Below are 23,490 nucleotides of genomic sequence, written 5' to 3' on the forward strand. Positions count from 1 at the left end.
ACCTGTGGAAAACAAAAGACTCTTAATTGCCTCTAGGTATATACATACATGTATCATACCCTATCGAGATCTGGGGTGAAGATATTGGATTCTTGAAAGTTAGCGAGGTGGGGGGGGGGGGGGGGGTGGGTTTAACAGCAGACTTAAGTTGCTTTATTATAGTATTCAAACATTTACCATGTTTACTGCAAAATTAAGAAAAACAGGTTATACTACATAAGTTGATAATTTTTTTCTTTGAAATAAAACTCAGATGACAAATATCAAAAAAAAAAAAAAAATCACATTGAGCTTAACTTAGGATCGACACCCCCGTCCAAAAATATAGTCCCGTCCAAAGCTAAAGCGTTTAGAAGTCAACAGAGTCAATATCTCGAAGTGGGGTCTTGTGACGCGTTTATGAATATGTCCTATTTTTGTTTTATCGATAATATAAAAATGTATCATTTATAAAATTTTATAGCTTGAACTTTAGTTAAAAGAATATATATGTCCGATCTGGGACACTAATCATAATACGACACTCTCTACAGAGTTATGTCCCTTTCTAGTACGTAAGTTATAGATTTAAAATACTTATGGTCTTTATGTTTACCTGATTTTTTTTTTCATCTAAACAATAATAGCCAATGTAACTTTTAATTTAAGAAACTTTGGACGAAAAAGAATTTTTTTGAAAGTTTTATAGAGAAAAATGACAATTTATAGATCATTGATTTAAATTATAGTAAATACTCAAAGAGGTCTCCTTAGAACTGTTGGTATATAAAGAAAATAATGTGTTTATTATATTATATATACCATCATGAACATGTTTTAATGTTATTCTAGAAATCACAATTTCACACATAAATATCGTTCAAATTGAAGAAATAAATGAAATTAAAAAAAAATAAGAAAACTGAACGTAAAAGATAACAAATGTAAAAGATATATCAAATGTAAATTCTGTGTGAAAAGTATACACATGTACTTAACTTTCCTACCAATGATCTTGTATTCAAAGTGTACAAACAGTACATTTCAGATAGCTACAGAACTTGTGAAATAAACTAAATAGGGATACTAGCACTATTGTTTAATATCAAGCATCTCAGGTTTTTTTGTTTTTTGTTTTTTTGTTTTTTTTCTTTTTATAAATATGTATTGAAATCTTACGAGATAGTTCAAACTTAGCACTGCACATCAACAGAAAATACAGAATAAGAGCAATAGCATGTACTTTCTAAATGTAAATTGATAAATTGTAAGAGGACTAAAATTTTCATAGGGAGAATCCATCATCATGTTAATTGCTCTGTCAATCGGACTGGTGTATTCTCTTGAATGAGAATAATATCATGTCAATGAAATATTTTTACTCCGATAAATGTAAAATGTACTAAGAGGACTGAAATTTTAAGTCTGTCAAGCACTGGTGTGTTCTCTTGAATGAGCATAACTTTTTTATTTCTCAATGAAATTTTGCCAGTTTGGTATTATTTTGCTTGCAATAGCATGTACTTTTTAAATGTAAAATGATAAATTGTAAGAGGACTGAAATTTTCATAGGGAGAATCCATCATCATGTTAATTACTCTGTCAATCGGACTGGTGTGTTCTCTTGAATGAGCATAACTTTTTTATTTCTCTATGAAATTTTGCCAGTTTGGTATTATTTTGCTCGCAATAGCATGTACTTTTTAAATGTAAAATGTTAAATTGTAAAAGGACTGAAATTTTCATGAAATTTTGGGAGAATCCATCATCATGTAAATATTACTCCAATAATTGTACAATCGGACTGGTGTGTTCTCTTGAATGAGCATAACTTTTTTATTTCTCAATGAAATTTTGCCAGTTTGGTATTATTTTGCTTGCAATAGCATGTACTTTCTAAATGTAAATTGATAAATTGTAAGAGGACTAAAATTTTCATAGGGAGAATCCATCATCATGTTAATTACTCTGTCAATCGGACTGGTGTGTTCTCTTGAATGAGCATAACTTTTTTATTTCTCTATGAAATTTTGCCAGTTTGGTATTATTTTGCTTGCAATAGCATGTACTTTCTAAATGTAAAATGATAAATTGTAAGAGGACTAAAATTTTCATAGGGAGAATCCATCATCATGTTAATTACTCTGTCAATCGAACTGGTGTATTCTCTTGAATGAGCATAACTTTTTTATTCCTCTATGAAATTTTGCCAGTTTGGTATTATTTTGCTTGCAATAGCATGTACTTTCTAAATGTAAAATGATGAATTGTAAGAGGACTGAAATTTTTATAGGGAGAATCCATCATCATGCCAAATTTCTGTTAATCGTACTGCTGTGTTCTCTTGAATGGTCATAACTTTTTTATTTCTCTATGAAATTTTGCCAGTTTGGTATTATTTTGATCGCAATGGCATGTACTTTTTAAATGTAAATTGATAAATTGTAAGAGGACTGAAATTTTCATAGGGAGAATCCATCATCATGTTAAACTCTGTCAATCGGACAGGTGTGTTCTCTTGAATGAGCATAACTTTTTTATTTCTCAATGAAATTTTGCCAGTTTGGTATTATTTTGCTTGCAATAGCATGTACTTTTTAAATGTAAAATGATAAATTGTAAGAGGACTGAAATTTTCATAGGGAGAATCCATCATCATGTCATATTACTCCAATAATTGTACTTAAGTCTGGTGTGTTCTCTTGAATGAGCATAACTTTTTTATTTCTCAATGAAATTTTGCCAATTTGGTATCATTTTGCTCGCAATAGCATGTATTTTCTAATTGTAAAATGATAAATTGTAAGAGGACTGAAATTTTCATAGGAAGAATCCATCATCATGTTAATTACTCTGTCAATCGAACTGGTGTATTCTCTAGAATGAGCATAACTTTTTTATTTCTCAATGAAATTTTGCCAGTTTGGTATTATTTTGCTTGCAATAGCATGTACTTTTTGAATGTAAAATGTTAAATTGTAAAAGGACTGAAATTCTCATATGGAGAATCCATCATCATGTCATATTACTCCGATAATTGTACTTAAGTCTGGTGTGTTCTCTTGAATGAGCATAACTTTTTTATTTCTCAATGAAATTTTGCCAGTTTGGTATTATTTTGCTTGCAATAGCATGTACTTTTCAAATGTAAAATGATAAATTTAAGAGGACTGAAATTTTCAAAGGGAGAATCCATCATCATGTCATATTACTCCGATAATTGTACTTAAGTCTGGTGTGTTCTCTTGAATGAGCATAACTTTTTTATTTCTCAATGAAATTTTGCCAATTTGGTATCATTTTGCTTGCAATAGCATGTATTTTCTAAATGTAAAATGATAAATTGAAAGAGGACTGAAATTTTCATAGGGAGAATCCATCATCATGTTATACTCTGTCAATCGGACTGGTGTGTTCTCTTGAATGAGCATAACTTTTTTTATTTCTCTATGAAATTTTGCCAGTTTGGTATTATTTTGCTTGCAATAGCATGTACTTTCTAAATGTAAAATGATGAATTGTAAGAGGACTGAAATTTTCATAGGGAGAATCCATCATCATGCCAAATTTCTGTTAATCGTACTGCTGTGTTCTCTTGAATGGTCATAACTTTTTTTATTTCTCTATGAAATTTTGCCAATTTGGTATTATTTTGCTTGCAATAGCATGTACTTTCTAAATGTAAAATGATAAATGGAAAGAGTTAGGACTGAAATTTTCAAAGGGAAAGAAATAAAGAGATAAAATCAATTTCCATTCTCCTGTAGGATAATATATTCTATAAAACATTATGATAGAGAACTTTTAATCCTATTTGTGACAATTATGGAACTTCTTGTCCCATTTCACAACTTATGGGATAAAAAATCCCATGTAAGGTTAAAAATGGGAATTTTGATTCTATAGGAGAAAAAATCCCACAGAACTCATTTTTCTCCCACAGAATAATGGTGGGATATTGGTTAGGAGAGAAAATCCCACCATAATCCCATGGGATTTCTTGATTTCAGGTGTAATATCTTTTAAACTGGAAGATATTCAGGTGTAAAGGTTAGTCCATGTTGTGCGATTAAAAAAATCCCACCGGATGACATAAATTTTTTCTATGTATCTTTGGAAAAGTGGTTGGCGAAAGTCCGGACAAATGTCGTGTCCGGAGTTAAATGTCGCACTGTTCTATTTGAAATGGATAATTTCGACCAAAAAATGCAAAATAACTCCAAGAAAATAAAAATAAAATTTTCTATGAGTAGTTGCCATATTTCAATTTTAAATTGTTCCCTTTAGTAATATTTTTAGGATTAAAATAATCGATAGAATTACATGTACAATATGTATACATGTATCTTTAAATGGAAATGTTTAGGTCAGTTAAAAAAAAGTCGCCCGCGTGGTGCAGTGGCTAGAGCGTCTGCTCTAGAATCGCGAAGTAAGGTGTTGATCCTTACGTCGCGGGTTCGAATCCCACTGTGGGATGTTGGTCCTTCGGATGAGACTGTATAAACCGAGGTCCCGTGTCGCAGTAGGTGCTGACACGAAAAAGATCCCTCCCTGCTCAATGGCCCTGAGTGCCGACTATAGGACAAAATTTGCAGCTCTCCACCGGCAAGTGGTGACGTCTACATATAAGTGAAAAATTCTCGGGAGAGACGTTAAACAATATACAATCAATCAATCAATTAAAATAAAATAGTTTGTTGCCCTCTCCCAACCGACAGGCTGAAAATGGCCAGACTCAATTTTTTTAACCTCCAGGAAGCAATTTTTTAAGGTGTACTCTGGATAATATGATTAAAAAAATGGCACTGACATCAAAATTTTCTGAGAAATAATAATTTTCTTACCTGCTTACCAACCCAATATTTTGAGACCGGGTAAGGAGAGGGCAACCAACATTTTTCTAAAGTTGGCCTTAGGTTAAAAATTTGATAAACCGTGTGTTTACAGGATATGTGTGTCGCGTGCTGTGCTTTACTGGTTCCTTGCATGATCATCAATCATTGTCGCTGTGAATCCACTTCCGCCAAGTCGAGTTTTGTCAGCAAACTAGTCTTAATAATTTCATTTCGTAACCGTTTCTTTTGAAACAAAAATCGATCAAGAAGCAAAGTTTAATACAAAATTTTGGTATCAGAAAGTGGGAATGCCAAGAGGGCAAAAGGGGGCACTCGCTTACAATCGCAATGGCTTGCCCGCTATTTATCAACAGGGATTAACGTCTTAGAAACAAGTTCTTGTTGATGGAGAAACATCAACACTTTCTGACATTGTTACGTGTATCTTAACTTTTTAGTTGGATAACACAGCTACTATCAGAAACGAAAGGGAAAAGAATTTTAGATTCCTAGAATGTTAAAATTAGCTTAATAGTATAGAACTCAACTTCTCCAACTTGGATAAAATGATAGTTCTTATTTGTTTTTTTGTTTTTTTTCATTATTATTCAAAGTTCTTTGATTGGCTCAAACTTGATCACATATTCAGGCACATAACATTAAACAGGCTTGTGTTGTAATAGTCACCCGCGTGGCGCATTGGTTGGAGCGTGTGCTCTAGAGTCGCGAAGCAAGGAGTTGATCCTTACGTCAAATCCCACTTTGGGACGCAGAGACGCCTTCTTATGAGACCATGAAAACCGAGGTCCCGTGTCGCAGTGAGTGCTGGCACGAAAATGATCCCTAACTGCTCAATGGCCCTGGGTGCCGAGAATAGGACAAAATTGCAGCTCTCCACCTGCAAGTGGTAGCGTTTCAATGTGAGTGAAAAATTCTTGAAAGGGACGTTAAACAACATACAATCAATCTCTCAGTGAACATGCATTTAAAGATTGTGAATTGCATACCGAGTTGATGCTTCTAATAACGGAAGTATCTTCAAAAGAACAGTACTGCATTGCTGACTTTACGATAGCTAATGTTATTGGTGTTTTCTAAAGAAATGCTTTAAACTTCTGTGATGTCTCTAATAATGTTAAAGATATAACAATGTCTTGAATAAGGATCTACTTTATATCAAATCATAATTATGTGATATGCTTCTCATCATGATACAAAATATAATTTTAAAATATGTAACTTTTCTTTGCACTTTTCTTTGCTCTGATAATGTATTTTGTATGAATAAAACATAGCAGATATTCACATTCATGACATCGTTTCATCATTACATCAAAGTTATTAGTATTTTACAGTTTGTGGACATTTGTCAAATGGAGTCTTCGCTCTGGTAGGCTCGCAGTCTCAAATTTCTCAAGAAGTCCTGGACTCCTACACACGTGTGTTTCACATGCCTTATCTAAGCCCCAACACAGACAACGCTCCGCATCAGACCAAACCATTCTCCATCTTCATGAAGCCAGATACAACCCGCGCCATGGCCTCCATTATAACTCATTATAAATGGATGAAATTCTGTTACATTTACGACACAGATTCTGGTGAGGTTTTCTTTTTTTTCTATTATGAAGGTCAGCTCTGTTTAATTAAGTGCAAGAACTTGAACCTTATCGAAATCATGCTTTCTTAATTGAAACATGCTCAGTATCAGCATTGGCTAATTATTGCTTCAATATTCATGATTTGGGAATTAGGGAACTTTTGTTCATTGTTAATAGCCTGTTTTCTTTTTGTTATCAAATCCCTAAAGTGTAGTATTTTCTGGTTTAATTTCAGTTGAGACAATCCTATTTGTACAATTATTTGACTGTCTCTCCTCGTACTCCTATCTTGTCATGAGTTCTTGCTATGTAAACTTGTTAAAAAGAGCGCTGAGGGGCCCGTTATTAAATGTATCAGACAGTAGTTTCCAGAGAGAACTATCTATACATTGATTGACTGTTTTATGATTACATAATATATCGTGAAAAACTTTGTTTAGCAATCAAAATCGAGAATTCTTGTTTTTAGGGTGTGTTACTTTCTCCAATATTATGAACCAACAAATGAAATTATTGAACTGAATCATTAAATAAACTCTTCGAACATTTTAAAACTTAGAAATTGTAGGGATAGCAATATAAAATGGTATTGTAATGAAAAATTAGACTTAAATGAAAAGAAGTTAAATATACTAGTTACCTATAGAAATGAAATAAACTATATATACATCGTTCCATTCAAATATATATCAGTTTCTTATTGTATCAGCAAGGGTATTTTACTCACTCACTTAGTCATTTAATAACTTTTAGAAAACTAATTTCTATTCCCAATTCCAATTCTGGCATTGTAGAAGCAATTTATAATTACACAGAAATGTAAATTGAAAACATAACAAGACAGTGGAACATTACCATATATTTTTTTATTTTATTCACACAAAACTTTAATGGGAATATTAATAGAACTTTATTGAGAATTGATTTCAAACAAAAGTACACAAAAAAGTTGAAAAAAGGAGTCATAGAACTCTTTTAAAAAGGGGGGAAACCCTTTCTTCTTAATTTTAAAATACTTGAATATTCTATTTGCAATATACATTGATAAAGTTAATTTTTAAATTTTTAAACATCTTTAAATAGGTTTATCACGACTTATGGAACTGAAGCAGCTGTTAAAAGACAACGACTTTCAGTATGCGGAAGTGACGTCAAGACGTCTCAAGAGCTTACATGACGCCCACAAGGACCTTAGAACGCTGGATGAAGAACATGGACATTTAAACGACACTAATCCAATCCATATTGTCTTTGATTTATCGAATGAAACTGCTTACGATGCGGTTTTACAACAGGTTTAACAATCTTGGACTTATTAGCTCACCTGAGCTGAAAGCTCAAGTGAGCTTTTCTGATCACATTTTGTCTGTAGTCCGTCTGTAAACTTTTTACATCTTCGACTTCTTCTTTAGAACCACGTAGCCAATTTTAACCAAACCTGCCACAAAGCATCCTTGGGTAAAGAGGATTCAAGTTTGTGAAAATTTTGTGGTATGTTTTAAAAATCTTCTTCTCAAGAACCACAGTGCCAGGAAAGGTGAAACTTATGGGGAAGCATCTTCAGGTAGTGTAAATTCAAATTTGTTCAAATCATCGCCCCCGGGGGTAGGGCGGGGCCACAAGGGACGATCAAAGTTTTGCATTGAAACATATAAGAACAATCTTTAAATATCTTCTTCCCAAAAATAGCAAAGCCATGATTGGTCATATTTATATGACAGCATCCTCAGGTACTGTAGATTCAAATTTGTTCAAATCATGACCCGCGGGGGTAGAGCGGGGCCATAATCAAGTCCTGTTTACTCTTCGCCGTATTGCATATGGATTTTTACCTGGAAGCATTCCTCAGGTAGTGTAGATTTAATTCTGTTCCAATCATCCCAGCCAGGGTTAGGGGGCGGGGGGCACAGACTTAAAGGGTAAAAAAGTCAGTGAGTCAAAGAAATATACAGGCATCCTTAGTTAGTGTAGACTCAAGTATTCAAGTTTGTTCAAATCATAGTCCCCTCTCTTAGCCACAGTGCTCAGGTGAGCGATGTGGCCCATGGGCCTCTTGTACATTTTAATATTGTTAAACATTACATATCAAGTTGTTATATAGTATATGGTGCTAAAATTTATGTTTTTCCTGCAGATACGAAATGTCGGAATGAATAAAAAAGGATATTCATATTTACTTGGCAGTTTGGTAGGTGTGTTTGTAGAATCACTGTCTAAGTGTTAAAAGTTTTTCGAATATGCTCCAAGTATGATATTTTACTTGGGTGAGCTAAAAAAAGTATGACTTCCAAATTTATTAATCTTTTCTTTCCTGTAATTTTTTTTTTTAAAATCATGCATCTCATTCCAAAACAGGATATAGTAAACCATGGATTGGAACGATTTTCTCATGGTGGTGTTAACATCACAGGATTTCAACTAGTAGATCATCAGTCAAAAAATGTCACAAATTTTCTGAAGGAATGGAGAGAATTACCAGTCTCTATTTGGAAAGGGGCCGGGGAAACAGTCAGGGTAAGAATTTTCAATGGAAATTGATCATTTGATGGAGTTTTCTTGATCGAACGAAATCGGCTAAACACAGACTGCCTTCATTGACTTCATTATCTCACCAGGTTGCTTAAGAAAAGGCATACCTTCAAATAGCGTATAATTGCCATCCTGCTGGAAAATATTTAAAATATATGTTATCCTTACAAATAAAATTAATGGAGTGCAATGTATAATGAGTACATTTTGAAAGTGTTATCGAATAAAAATGCTCCCCAAAGGAATTTATACAATTTTGTTTATTGTACAATTATTTGCACCAGGAATTTTACATGAAGTTTATGGGCAGCGCATATTATTTTAAGATAATGTAAATAAATCCTTTACGTCAGAAATTTTGAAAAATGAAACAATTTTTTTCTTTTCATATCAAGGGCTGATAACTCTTCAAAAAATTATGGTGCAAAGTAACACTTTTTCAGGTGGAATCTGCTCTCATGGTCGACACAGTGAGCCTTCTGCGTGAAACCATTCAATCAATGATAAATAACAATTCTGAAATCTTCAGATCTACATTTAGAAGAGCAAAAGTATACAATTATGACTTTACTCAAGGCATACCCTGTACTGGAAATAGACCATGGATGCATGGATTAAATATAATGAAGAATCTAAAAAAGGTTTGTTTATGAAATATAGTTAAATACATGTTTTGACAACATATTCTAGATAAATAAACTAAAATTTTATGAATTTGCTTTTTAAATTGCATCAAAAACACAATACCCTAGGCCCAAATTGACATACGAATCAACTTCAAAATATATGATTTACAGAACAGGATAGGAGATATAAAAGGTGTTCTTGAATTTTAAAGCAAATAAGGCCAATAAGACAAGGCATTTTCTCCTGTCAGTAGGTTATTTAAAAAAAATTTGCTTCGAATTAAGTAACCAAATAAATCATATATTTTGCTTAGTGATGTCAGAAATTACGTTTGCATTAAATAAAATTTGTACAATCTGAGAAAAGACGATTTATCTTCACTTACAGGTTTCCATTAAAGGACTTACTGGTGACATATTTTTAGATGAACACGGACACAGATATAATTATACTTTTGGCGTCTACAGAGTGGAGTTCAAACAAAATCCAACAAAGGTAAGTAAATAAGAAACCTTTAAGATCAATTTATGTGCATATTAATTTAATGTAAGTTTTTTGTTTTGTTTTTTTTTGGTTTAACATCCCTCTCGAGATTAAACACTTGTATGGAGACGCCACCACTTTCTGGCGGAGAGCTACAAATTTGACCTATACTCGACACTTGAGCAGTAAGGGATCTTGTTCGTGCCAGCATGTACTGCGACACGGGACTTTGGTTTAAACTGCCTCATCCGAAGGAGTTTGTTCATTACCTTAATTTTTCTGAAACATATCAAATTAAAAAAAAATGCTAAATGTTTTTTGAAAAGTCATTGAAACGCCTCTTAGACTCTCAAGCGATGTTTTTTTTTTTTTCGTAAAAGGTTGCCATTTCAAAATCATCTTCAGAATTACACTGTTGATTTCAACAAAAGTTAATTGAAACAGAAAAAAATAAATCAAAAAGAAAATTATTTTAAATGTTTTTATAGCGAATGAAATTTGAGCCGAGCATGGTCCCTACATCCAGGAAAGGGTAAAGTACGCGCCACATTTTAAAAGAATATAGACAGTAAAATATTATCAAAAATTGCTTTTCTCAAATGCATTGTTACAGGGCAGGGTTGGCCGGGATATACCGGTGGTGGAAATTACCAGTGGTAAATATCGGTATTTCCAGTCCCGGTTAATACGACAAATTTTATCCAAACTGGGAAATACAAAATTTTGCAATTTATTTCTTGTAAATTATTTCATATTATACATAATTCAGAAATAAAATGAACATAAAAACAGTAAATGAATAAAATCGAGAGTATTTTCTTTAAAAATACTTAGTATATCACTATTCTAGGTTCTCTACCAATATGCATTCTGCAGCAGAACATGTTTCCTTGATTGTATTTTAAGAACAAAACTGAAGTTTTCTGATTCAAGTTTCTTTTCAGTTTAGTATAATTATGGAGTTTATTAATTATAAACCCAAGAAGATAATTGTTTTAATTCTTCTATAAACACTGCAGATATTAAATCAATTATGTTGTTTTTTAAACTAATTGACTCTTGACAGTTTTGTGCTCCTATGTGAGAGATATAATTACCTTAAGCACTGAGTAGCACTGAAAGGCTTTTTCTTAGGTTTGGTATATACACTACATTTTACACTTAACAATTTTCTTAGATCTCTCTTTATTTACATTAAAAAAATCCATATGGGATACCTATATCTTCGTTTTATAATTATTTAAAATGAAATATTTAGGAAGTCATGTTTTTTTTATAATGTGATACAAGATTGATATCTTAGACAATAAGATGTACCACATGTCTACCCAAGCAAAATGATGTAAGTTATAAATAAGTAGCTTTTTCTTATTTCCCAGGAAATACCAGTAATTCCCGAGAATTACCAGTATTTCCCACCGTCCTGGGAAATATGAGTATATCCCGCTTTTTTGCTAACCCTGCTACAGGGACAACTGATATGCAAGCATAAAGTTGTATGAGATCTAGACGCACTTTTTCCTATTCAGGATCCCAGTGTAGGATGAGTTATTCTTCTGCAAAAGAGAACAAACTTTTTTTTTAAAAATGATTTAAGTTTCAGTCTGATTTTGTTAAATGTTGGGCGAAGGAGCGTTGTTTGTAAGAAGAGATATTTATAGAATAATCATTTTAGGCCTACATGCAAGGTTTAATAAAGTGCAAAACAAATATCGTGAAAACAAAAGAGTGTCATTCATTTTCGCTAAGTTGGGGCTACACTACATCTCTGAATATTCTAAAGGAAAAAAAGAGCTTAGATTCGGTGGGCTAGAAAGAACAATAAATTCTTTAGATCGATTTAATAAAACAGAAGAATATAATTAAACGGAGTGACCTTTATGGTATACGAATTCAATCACTTTTTTTATTTATATGTCTCAGATAGGCAGATGGATAGACAATGTCGGCTTCGTCCCCGAGGGAACCAATATAACACAAGAGACAGAAGATGACGGGCTGAAGACCTTGGTCATCACCAGTATTTTTGTGAGTAAAATTTATCACGCTCTGCCTGTATGTTAAAATTCAGCTTGATGTCTATAATTTAAGAGTCATGACAAGGATTATGAGGTGGGTGTGATAGGTCAGCAAGGGATGCTCGCACCTCCAAGGCATCTGATCCAACCTCTGATGTTTTAGTTCTCCGCGTTTGCTCTCATCCTGATTTGTATTGTATGAGCTTGAATACTGTTCACTATCCTTCGTATATGTCATACAACATTCCATGTGTATATGTTACGTTCGAAATACATCATTTCTAAACCAGCTGTGAAAATGAAACAAATATTTAATAATTCTAGGAATCGTTCATTAATGAAATTACACACACTTTTTCTAAGCAGGAGAGGCCATTTCTTCAATATAAAAAGGAATATGAAAATCCGGAAAACAGACGAAAAGTGAAGAACCCAAACGACCTGTACGAGGGTATTTTCCATTAATAATTGTTTTAATAACTCACAAGTTTATAATTTTTCGACTTGTACAAGGGTTGTTCAATAAGTTATACAACGTACGGTTTTTTCATAATAAATGTAAAAGCAAATGACTTTCTTTATTGCAGTTTAGATGTACTATTTAGACTCATAACCACCGTAAAAAGCATGGTTTTTCTTACAATCTTCATAAAGAAATTCACTTTTCATGTAAGCTTGGTCACTACACCGAACGGAAAACTGTTAAATTTGTCTTTTCTACGGTAATTAAATGAAGGGCGTATAAATGTCGCTGAATAACCAATATGAAGAATTTGGTTATGATATCGAAATAGATAAGTTTTCCACGCTCTACAGTCTTCAGATGGATTTAATAAGAAATCTACGAAAAATAAGATTGCTACAAGACCTCATGCAGTTTGATCAAAATCTTTAGGGCGCCAAAAAAGTTCGATGCTTCGATGCTGTGAGCAACACATCTGTTAATTACTTTGAAAGAAGTTGATATTGTTTGTTTAACGTCCCTCTCGAGAATTTTTCTTTCATATAGCCAAAAGAAGTTCTAACAAAGGAAATATGAATCTAAAAATATTTCTTTTTAAGCTGAGTGCAACATTTCCTCACAAATGCCTAAGAGAAAATATGTGGTTTGTGTCAGTTTAACATAATCACATAAAGAATGCATGACAAACTTTAGTAATGTGTGTAAAGTATTAAAATATTTAATTCAATACTTAAAAAATGCAAACAGAGAGAAACTTGTCTAATTATTGGAAAGAGAAGCAGGAGCTGCAAACATGTCGAATAAGTTTTTCTTTTTATTCAAGAAGATTGATATTAAATGAACCCACACTGGAAGAAAGGGCCATCAATGGCGTTCTTTTGATAAAAATTGCACTGAAGATAGTTCAACAGCCATTCTGAAAGAGAAGTCTTAGTCAGGTTCCCGAGTTAAATTTCTTGTTGCCTACAACGCATCTGCAAATAATTGTAGAATGTAGAGGAATCATGAGGAAAGTAAGCTAAGAAAATCTCAGTAATTGTGAGATATTTTTATTTGAAAAACTCCAGGAAGAATTTACAGTTTAAGCTACGTGCTATTTTTCAGTGTCTTTTGGCCATCCTTACAAAACAGTTTGCTGAGTCTGTTCTGGACATTGATATAAAGACCTAGAGACGTGTTGAAGGTTAACAGGGATACCATGATGGAATAAAAATATGAAGAAATTGTTTATTGTAGTTTAAATTTGAAAATAGCATTTTTCGTTAAGTATTGAACGACCCTTTTACATATTAAACATTAAAATTTTGAACAAAAATCCATGTGTTTATATCTTTTAGTGTAGAAGTTAAAACTAGAGGTACTGTGAGCAATGAGCTCACTAAATGATACCCCCGCCTCCCATATGAATATAATGGGAATGTCCATGTTTTGCTCTGGAAAATCCAAAATATATGTCTGATCAAAAAGTAAAATAGGAGGTGCACAATGGCAATATGTAATGAAGATTCTGTGAAAGTTTCATTAAATTTCCTTCAGTGGTATGAGAGGAGTTGCGGATAAAAGATGGGTACCCCAAAGCGTAACAGACGGACGAACGGACGGAAATACCGATTACTATATACCCTCCCACTTTTCAAGCGGGGGGTATAATAATAGAGATTTTTTTTTATGAAATTACATTTTATTAATAAAATTAAGTACTCGCATAAGATGTTTGGAATAACAACTGTCTTGTATAAAAATTATATTTCAGGTTACTGTGTGGATCTTATTGCTGCTGTTTCGGAAATGTGTGGAAACTTCAAGTACACAATAAGACCAAATAAAGACTCTGTGTACGGAACCAAAGAAAATGGGACATGGACTGGCTTAATTGGAGAACTTGTTCAGGGGGTTAGTCATCTGATAGGTGAAACCTGCAAAATAATAAATCTTATCTTAAAAAGTCTAAAATACAAACTGTACATTTTTTTGGGGGGGGGGGGGTAAGTTTTAATATTCTGCAAATACCACAGCGGTTTTAAAATGAAATATATGGCAAAACATCCCAATTGTTAAAAATTCAACCTATTGGGAAAACTCTTTTTAAACAGAAATTTGCCTATCCATTGCCGTTTTATCGTCAAATCTAATCACGATCGTTCAAGAATAAGATGAAATATTCCTTTTAAAATGATAACAGGCAACAATTTAAAAAAATGATGACCCATCAAAATATATTTTCTGAGCAAATATTTGTTTCCTATATTTGTTTCAGAAAGCAGACTTAGCAGTTGCTCCCCTGACAATAACAAAACAAAGAGAAGAGGATATAGCTTTTTCTAAACCATTCATGAATAGTGGAATAAGCATAATGATCAAAAAACCTGAGATTCAGAAACCCGGGGTCTTTTCTTTTCTGAAACCATTTTCCATCCCCCTTTGGATGTGTATAATAGCAGGATATTTCTGTGTCAGTGTTGGGATGTTCATCGTCAGTCGTTTTAGTCCAGCGGAATGGAGACGGAAGTGTTTACGAATGGATAATGGTGTCGTAAATAAGTTCACATTAGAAAGCTCACTTTGGTTTACCATGGGGGCACTGATGTTACAGGGTAGCGACACATGTCCAAGGTTAGTCAAAGAAAAAGATTATACATATAGATCTCCACAACGACAAAATTGAAATTCGATGATATTCGTACTTCTTTTGTAGCATAGGTATTGTTACCTTTTTAACAGCAATTAGGGATATTCAAATTTTGGACAGGTCTGTAGCTGGACGTATTATAGGGGGAACCTGGTGGTTTGCTGTTTTGATTGTCATTTCATCCTATACGGCAAATTTAGCAGCATTTCTCACAATAGACAAACTATTAACTCCAATTCAAAATGCTGATGACCTCGCAGCCCAAACAGAAATAACTTACGGTACACTGTCTTCTGGATCTACGCAATCTTTTTTCAAGGTATGCAAGTTATCTCTCTCCATGTTTGTCCACAACAGGCACTAGGATTAGATATGTAATTTAAAGCTATTTTTCTGATTTTTTCTCAATTACTACAGGAATCAAAAGTTCCAACATATCAAAAAATGTGGGCGTACATGTCCACTGCTTATCCAAGTGTTTTTGTCAAGACGACAGAGGAAGGTGTTCGAAAAGTCCGAGATATGAAAGGGAAGTATGCTTTTCTATTGGAATCGGTATATAATGAATACTTTAGTCAGAGGGAACCGTGTGACGTTATGCAAGTTGGTCCGCCACTCAACACCAAGGGATATGGTATCGCAACTGCAAAAAGTAGAAAACATCAAGAACTAACGTAAATTATTTATATTTTGTTCATGTCGCTTACAAACGTATTGAATAAGAGTGTACTTTACAAAAATAGTAATCACATAATAAATTTCAAAAAATGTCCTGCAGGGAAATGGTATCTATAGCAATACTTCAATTGAAAGAAAATGGATCTTTGATAAAAATGAAAAGGCGGTGGTGGATTGAGAAAGGAGAATGTGGTGTTCAGGAGGAAAACCAGGTATGTAACATACATGTAGGGTCATAATCTACAAAAGACTTACTGAATTATGTTACAGAAGTTTCATTTAATTCCATCAGTATGTTGTCTTAAACATCAGAGAACAGAGAGGATCTTAATTTGAATTTTTATTTGCATGTATTTATATAATAGTAAAGGTATATGTTTTAAAAATTATGGAAATTTTAATATAATTTTTATTTTCAATAGAAACAGGGTAGCAAGAAGAAGAAGAAATCACTTTCATTAAGTAATCTGGCCGGGGTTTTCTTCATTCTTATAAGCGGTCTTGTTTTTTCTATCATTCTCGCAGTTATTCATTTCCTACGATCGAGGTCCAACAGTAAACAAGGGGTAAGCATGTCCTCAACAAAACTATCAACTTCGAACGAATTTCAACATTTCTGCCTTTACAAATGTAGAATGTTGAAGAAGAGTAATCTTAAGTAAAAGCATGAAAATTTCCTCTAATTTATAAAAAAAAAATGTTCATTACATTGAAATTTACGAACTTGTTTATTTTCGTTTCCAAGGGGTTTCTTATGCTTGGGAATGACAATACAAGTATGTATCCTGAATATACTACATATCCTATAGGAGAACATAGCAATGGAATGAGTCCAAAAGTGCCTAAAGGGGTGTGTCATTCTTTTTGAAAATTCTTGATACATTCTGTATGCTTGTTAAAGTTAAAAATTAATTCTTCATTCTTAAATAAAATTTGCTTATAAAAATTAATGTAAAGAAGAGTAATTATCAAATTATTCTTACACTTAAGTTAAAGATAGTGAAAAAAGAAAATATTTATTTTAAATTTAAGCATAACTAGTTTAGCATTGTTTTTTAAAATTATAACATGTTACGTTTACGTTATTTGGCATCTCTATACGAATACAATATATAATGAACATACTTTGTGTAACTTTTTAAAGCAAATCAGTATTGCACGATATCGGAAAAAAACACTTTATGGTTTATTTTTTAAAGTAACAAATGAACATTAAGAAATTTTGTATTGTAGATTTTATCCAACTCTGACAAGTTTGCCACGAACGATGAGTCAAATCACAGAGTCAACCACATTCATGCTACCAGTCTTCTTTGACACGTGTGATTAATTTTATATAAACTACACGTATTTTATTTTTATTCTTTACATTTTTAACACCTCTTATCTATAATATTTTAATAAACTTAGCAAGCCCATCGATAAAATGTTAATGAATTCTAACCAAACCCTCAAATATTTCCCCACATGGTCAAATTGTATGATTGTACTCTGACTGTTAGTTTTTTATTCATTAATTCTATATGCATTTTTATTGTGTTGCCTTTTGTAAACATATAAATTTTATTGATGAAATTTAGAGAAGAACTTAATATTTTTATTGTGTAGGACAATTCCAGAAACGAAAAAGATCTATTTTTCAATCTTTAAAAATATGCATCGGAGTACATCAAAAGTAGTATCAAAATAAAGAGATGGCCTTAGTTTTCATCGAATTTGTCGCTGCTTAACTACTTCCATAACTGAATGTAAGACTTGATTTTTTTAAATTTTGTTTATGTTCTAATTGAAAGATTAAGGCGGCATATCCCCCTCCCCATTGTCAAATAACTATTTCGTACCTGACACGCTGATATTTTACATGATAATGACAAATTATTATAATTTTCTGATGATATAATATTCCACAGATCAACATTATTATCTGATAAATGGACATAACAATCTGACAAGCCAACTTGTCAGAAAATGATGCGACTTCTCAGAAAAATGTACTTATTTTCCAAAAAAGTATGTGGATTTTACAGATGTTATGATGACAAGCACACATTAGATGTCAGTAAGTTGCTTAAACATGCTGTATAAACAAGTTGTTCTAGGTCGTGATGATTTTTATCTTAAAAGTCGACAAATGACAAGCTGACATACAGTTGGTGTACATGTATAGGTCTGACAATTCAACATAAACATCTGACAAGTCGACATTAACAACTGACAAGTGGTGGCAGGAATGCATGTATGCCACATTAAAAGATAAATATGACCATAAATATATTTCATGTTCAGTTTTTTTAATATTGACGAATGTCCTATAGAAATACATAGTTAGTCAAAAGGCTAGTATATTACAATGTACAGAGATAATAATGTTTTAAGGAATGATGTGGCATATTAAAAGTTTGAATTGACAGAATGGTACTGTTTGTTTAGCTGTTGTTTTGCAATGAACATAATTTTCCGCATGTAGTGGGTACGAATTATTCTATTAAAAGGTGGACTGAATATGTTATTTAACATACTCGGTAATAATAATAGTTAAAAATAGTAGTTAATAATAATAGTTAAAAAAATCATGACGTACCAAAGGGTTTAAACCCTTTGGTACGTCATGATTTTTCTAACTATTATCTTAAAGATCAAGTGTTAATTAAAATTAATGTACATGGAAGAATTTTTATTTACAAACTAAAGGGTTCTAAATCATAACCAAGCACCCAGTATATAAAAAAGAGGCCCATGGGCCACATTGCTCACCTGAGTACTTGGATAATGTAGTTCTTAACCAGATTTCCCCTCTTGTTATACCTATTGTAGCCCCCTACCCCCGCCCCCGGCATGGTTTTATATCTAGAATCTACACTACCCCGGGATGCTTCCACATAAGTTTCAGCTTTCCTGGCCCAGTGGTTCTTGAGAAGAAGATTTGGATCCCCTATTGTGGCCTCGCCCTACCCCCGGGGTAATGTTTTAAACAAAGTAGAAACTACACTTCCCCAGAATGCTTCCACATAATTTTCAGCTTTCCTTGGCCCAGTGCATGGTTCTTAAGAAGAAGATTTCTAAAGATTTTTTAATATAAATTTTTATCTAAAACTTGGGATTCCCTATTGTGGCCTCGCCCTACCCCCAGGGATCATGATTTTAACAATTTAAATCTACAATCCCTAAGGATGCTTCCACGAGCTTTCCTGGCCCCGTGGTTCTTGAGAAGATATTTTGTCTTTTCCTGATTATCTCCCCTTGTACGGGGACTAGGCTCTTCATTTTAACAATTTAAACTCCCCTTTACCCAAGGATTATTAAGTTTGGTTAAAATTGTCCCAGTGGTTCTTGAGAAGAAGTTGAAAATGTCAAAAGTTTACAGACGGACGGACGACGGACATCGGGTGATCAGAAAAGCTCACTTGAACTTTCAGCTCAGGTGAGCTAAAAACTATAGCTGTTTCCTAGGTCAATACGATGATTTAGCCATCCTAGAGATGCAAAATTGACTGAGGGCAAAGGATTTATTGTACTTCGACTATTACTACATGTATATACCATTGTTTTGTCTGAAAAACAGCAATGTTTATTTCATCATATGATTTGTTGATTAGGGGCAGATAATACAAAGTTTTATAAACTAGAGTGTTCCAAGAAACCCATGGGTCCTCTGCTTTGTGGCATCATTAAAGATGTAAATAAATTTAAGCGTGGTCAGCTTCTTAAAGGTCAAGTATAATATTTTTGTGAAAATTCATAATTTTTCATTATTGTCAGTCTCTGGAGCAATATGAATGACATTCTGAGGTCTATTTATTTTTTGTCACCAATTTCCATCACTAATAGTCGTTTAAACTTACCTGTGTGACAAGTGGATCATTTATTGTAAATAGCTTATCTCCCTTGTTGCGTGACGTCATCAGAGACAGCGTGAAATAGGAAGTGCATGCTATATTGCCGTGTTTGGAACATTATGGTTTGCGAGATGTTGCCATGTGGGCTTTTAACTGTACCGATAAATCGGAACAACACATAAGTATATATTTAAATTCTTACGCACCTGAAATTGAGGGAAATATGGACATTCAATTTAAAAAGACGTGGTTTTGAGTCCAATAAACACGAAACACTATAAATATAAGCGACATTATACATAGACCAGTTTAGGCTACATTTTAATTAATTAAAAAATTATCCCACAAATTTCTTGGTTTTATTTCAAATTTACGTTCAATAAATAATGTCATCAGGGCTCGGAAAGAAAGAAAAAACGCTTTTCTATGATTTTGTCTTAATGGTTTAACTAAAATATTCTCTTTTAATTAAAACACATGTCCGTATCATTTTTATTCAATTTCTAATTGGTTTTAGAACACAGTTTTGAGTAAGAACCTTCGTATACTGGAAAATGGCAGATCCTATGATTTGCTGTACTTGTTTTTTTCTTTCTGAAGGGTGTTTTCCTAAGTTTGGGAAATGAAACAAGTCAAAGATTAAAAGATCTGGCGAATATTGTTGATGTGACAAAGCAATAACTTTCTGTTTACCCCAAAACTCCTTTACTCTTCATGGCCTGTGGGTTTGGACGCTGTCAGGAAGAAATTTAATGTAGTGAATTCCTCATTCTGTTTCATTCCTCTCATAAACCTTTCAATTTTCTGGCAAATATTTTGCTTACTAAGACTCCTTCAGAAATTTAACTACCTTCCTATATATGAATTTGAACAACAAGACCGCTAATATTTAAGAAAATAGCGTATAAAACTGTTTTTGTCTTCTTGCAAATTTTTGCTCTTCTTAGGCCTTTGCAGTTTTGTCAAGTAAATCTTATTCTAAATTTGTTTTGAGGGTTTAACGCAAAATGGATTCAAGTTTCATGATGTGTTTGAATTTCAGAAAAACGTGGATAAGAACAATTTTTGATTTTTTAAAAATAATTGTTTAGATTTTCTACACGCTCTTGTTTTCACTCATTTTTAAAAATATAGGGTGACCTTTGAGTATTAAACTTTTTTACAATCAAATGTTTCTTTAAAACAGTGTAAACTACCCCCAGAATGATGTCTATCAAATTTGCTATGTAACTTAAAGTCAATAAAACATAATCAGTGATAATTTGTTGAATTATCGCTAATATACATTGGTTGTTGTATGTCCTTGTTGACAAGGACGGTACCCATTTTTGATGCCCATTATATAATTTTTGTTAATTGAAATCCACCTGTTCATGTGTGTATGAAACAGACATAAGTTGCTGTAAATTTCACATATTTCATTAAGGTCTTCCGTTTCCAACGGAAGACCTTCTACTGATTCTGATGATTAAGATTATTAAGGTCTTCCGTCTTCAGCGGAAGACCTTGTTTTTCTTAGGTTTCTTTTCCACTATTTTTAAGGTCTTCCGTCTTCAGCGGAAGACCTTCTTGTTATTCTTAGGTTTCTTTTTCACTTTTATTAAGGTCTTCCGTCTTCAGCGGAAGACCTTCTTGTTATTCTTAGGTTTCTTTTTCACTTTTATTATTATTATTTTTATTCTTTTTTTTCTTACCGATTTTGTGCACGCGATTTCTCGAAAACGGCTCGATGGATTTCAACGAAACTTTCAGGACTTATGTAACATTACTTGAACCTTATGCATTTTTTTCCGTTTTGATGATGTCACTTCCGGTTTGGAAATATTGCCGATTTTATGAATTTTAAAGGGTCAGGTTGTCTCCAGACTTTCTAAATAATGGCTCTAGATAGAAACATGAAACTTTCAGGTATGATAGAGCAAAGTCTATAGATATGCGTAACGTCTTTCGTTTTACCGAAAATGCAGTACGTCGGCGCTGGCTATGGCTCGAAAAATGACATATTGCAAATTTCAAAATTTTTAACACCTTTTCTACGATATCTTTTTACCTGTTAACATTTTGTTTAAACATATAGAACAAAAGAAGTGTAAAATTTCAAGATCTTTCAAATGATATCTTTAAAAAAGGGCTGGCCCCTAAATTTAAGGGCCTAGAGGGGCCGAAAGTTTTTCTTTCAGAAGTCAAAAAGTATTAAGAATTTGTAAGGGGTCAAAGAATCAAAGTTGTTCAAAATGTCAAGCTTTATCTACTGGTGTCGTCAAAATACGTCCGGCGTCGTCACTTCCGGCCAAACCGGAAGTAGTCGGAAAACGCGTTTTTTTGCCGTTCTTGACAAGTTTTGTGGTTAGATTAGTCTCTGGAAGCATAAAACGTAATTTTTCCGTCCGTCGTCGTCACTTCCGGTCAAACTGGAAGTAGAAAAAATGGCTTATTTTGAAGGTTTTGGTGCAAAAATGAAATTATAAAGTCACTGGAGACTTTTTAGCTCATTGCTTTCTTTTGTTCTGTCACTTCCGGCACTTCCGGACGGAAGACCTACTCGTTGCTTTGCAACGAGCTTTGCTCTAGTTATTATTATTATTATTCTTTTTTTTCTTACCGATTTTGTGCACGCGATTTCTCGGAAACGGCTCGATGGATTTCCATGAAACTTTCAGGACTTACGTAACATTACTTGAACCTTATGCATTTTTTTCCGATTTGATGACGTCACTTCCGGTTCGGAGATATTGTCGATTTTATGATTTTTGAAGGGTCAGGTTGTCCACGAACGTTCTAAAAAATGGCTATAGGTAGAAACCTGAAAATTTCAGGTATGATAGTCCGAAGTCTATAGATATGTAAAATTTATTTCATTTCTATCTGAAGTGCCGCACGTCGGCGCTCGCTATGGCGCGAAAATAGTCCTATCGCGAATTTCAAAATTTTTACCATCTTTTCTACGATATCTTTTTACCTGAAAATATTTTGTTAAAAGATATAGAACAAAAGAAGTGTAGAATTCCAAGACCTTTCAAATCATACCTTGTAAAATGGGCTGGACCCTAAAATTAAGGGCCCAGAGGGGCTGGAAGTTTTTTCTTAATATCTAAAAACGTATTGAGAATTTGTAATGCATCAAAGAAGCAAAGTTGTTCAAAATATCAAGCTCAATCTATTGGGGTCGTCAAAATACGTGCGTCATAGTCACTTCCGGCCAAACCGGAAGTAGTCGAAAAACGCGTATTTTTGCCGTTCTTGACAAGTTTTTGGGTAACATATGTCTCTGGGAGCATAAAAATTAATTTTCAGTCCGTCCTAGTCACTTCCGGTTAAACCGGAAGTAGCAAAAAATTGCTTATTTTTGCATTAATTAACATAGCTTTAAAAGATTCAAACCATTTTTGGCGTTATTTCTCATTTTTTTTTGTTAAAAATGAAAGCTACTTCCGGTCAATCACGACGGAAGACCTACTCGTTGCTTTGCAACGAGCTTTGCTCTAGTTATTATTGTTTTTTTTTCTTACCGATTTTGTGCGCGCGATTTCTCGAGAACGGCTCGATCGATTTTTATGAAACTTTCAGGTCTGATAGAACATCAAAAAATCTAGATATATATTTTTTTATTTTGATGACGTCACTTCCGGTTTGGAGATTTCTGCGATTTAGTGAATTTTAGAGGGTCACTTTGTCCGGCAGATTTCTCAAAAAGCACTTAACACAGAAGCATGAAATTTTCACTGATGCTAGAGCAACTTTTGGAGAAGTGCACTAAGTATTTTATAACTACCGGATGTACGAAATGCCGACGCTTGCTATGGTCCGAATAT

At 33.2% G+C, this 23,490-nt stretch overlaps 1 protein-coding gene across 2 annotated transcripts in view; it reads left to right on the forward strand.

Annotated features, from left to right (window-relative positions):
* LOC134269992 (glutamate receptor 2-like) overlaps nt 1-17,357 on the forward strand; it is a 33,334-nt gene extending 15,977 nt beyond the window's left edge. The window contains exons 3-18 of one of the 2 annotated variants that reach the window (XM_062752159.1): nt 6,170-6,415; nt 7,499-7,710; nt 8,550-8,603; nt 8,771-8,929; nt 9,388-9,585; nt 9,959-10,066; nt 11,978-12,082; nt 12,439-12,523; nt 14,289-14,428; nt 14,793-15,148; nt 15,285-15,483; nt 15,582-15,838; nt 15,943-16,054; nt 16,265-16,408; nt 16,588-16,692; nt 17,076-17,357. In XM_062752159.1, the coding sequence (XP_062608143.1) occupies nt 6,170-6,415; nt 7,499-7,710; nt 8,550-8,603; nt 8,771-8,929; nt 9,388-9,585; nt 9,959-10,066; nt 11,978-12,082; nt 12,439-12,523; nt 14,289-14,428; nt 14,793-15,148; nt 15,285-15,483; nt 15,582-15,838; nt 15,943-16,054; nt 16,265-16,408; nt 16,588-16,692; nt 17,076-17,159 (2,564 nt within the window). In that variant the 3' untranslated portion in view covers nt 17,160-17,357. The remainder of the gene's footprint in view (nt 1-6,169; nt 6,416-7,498; nt 7,711-8,549; nt 8,604-8,770; nt 8,930-9,387; nt 9,586-9,958; nt 10,067-11,977; nt 12,083-12,438; nt 12,524-14,288; nt 14,429-14,792; nt 15,149-15,284; nt 15,484-15,581; nt 15,839-15,942; nt 16,055-16,264; nt 16,409-16,587; nt 16,693-17,075) is intronic. The other variant, XM_062752161.1, reaches the window with a different exon arrangement.
* The last annotated feature ends 6,133 nt before the right edge of the window (nt 17,358-23,490 follow it).

Source organism: Saccostrea cucullata, unplaced genomic scaffold (genome assembly GCF_032062105.1).
Source record: "Saccostrea cucullata isolate Sc308-1 unplaced genomic scaffold, CSIRO_AGI_Scuc_v1 ctg261, whole genome shotgun sequence".
Taxonomy (NCBI): Eukaryota; Metazoa; Mollusca; class Bivalvia; order Ostreida; family Ostreidae; genus Saccostrea; species Saccostrea cuccullata.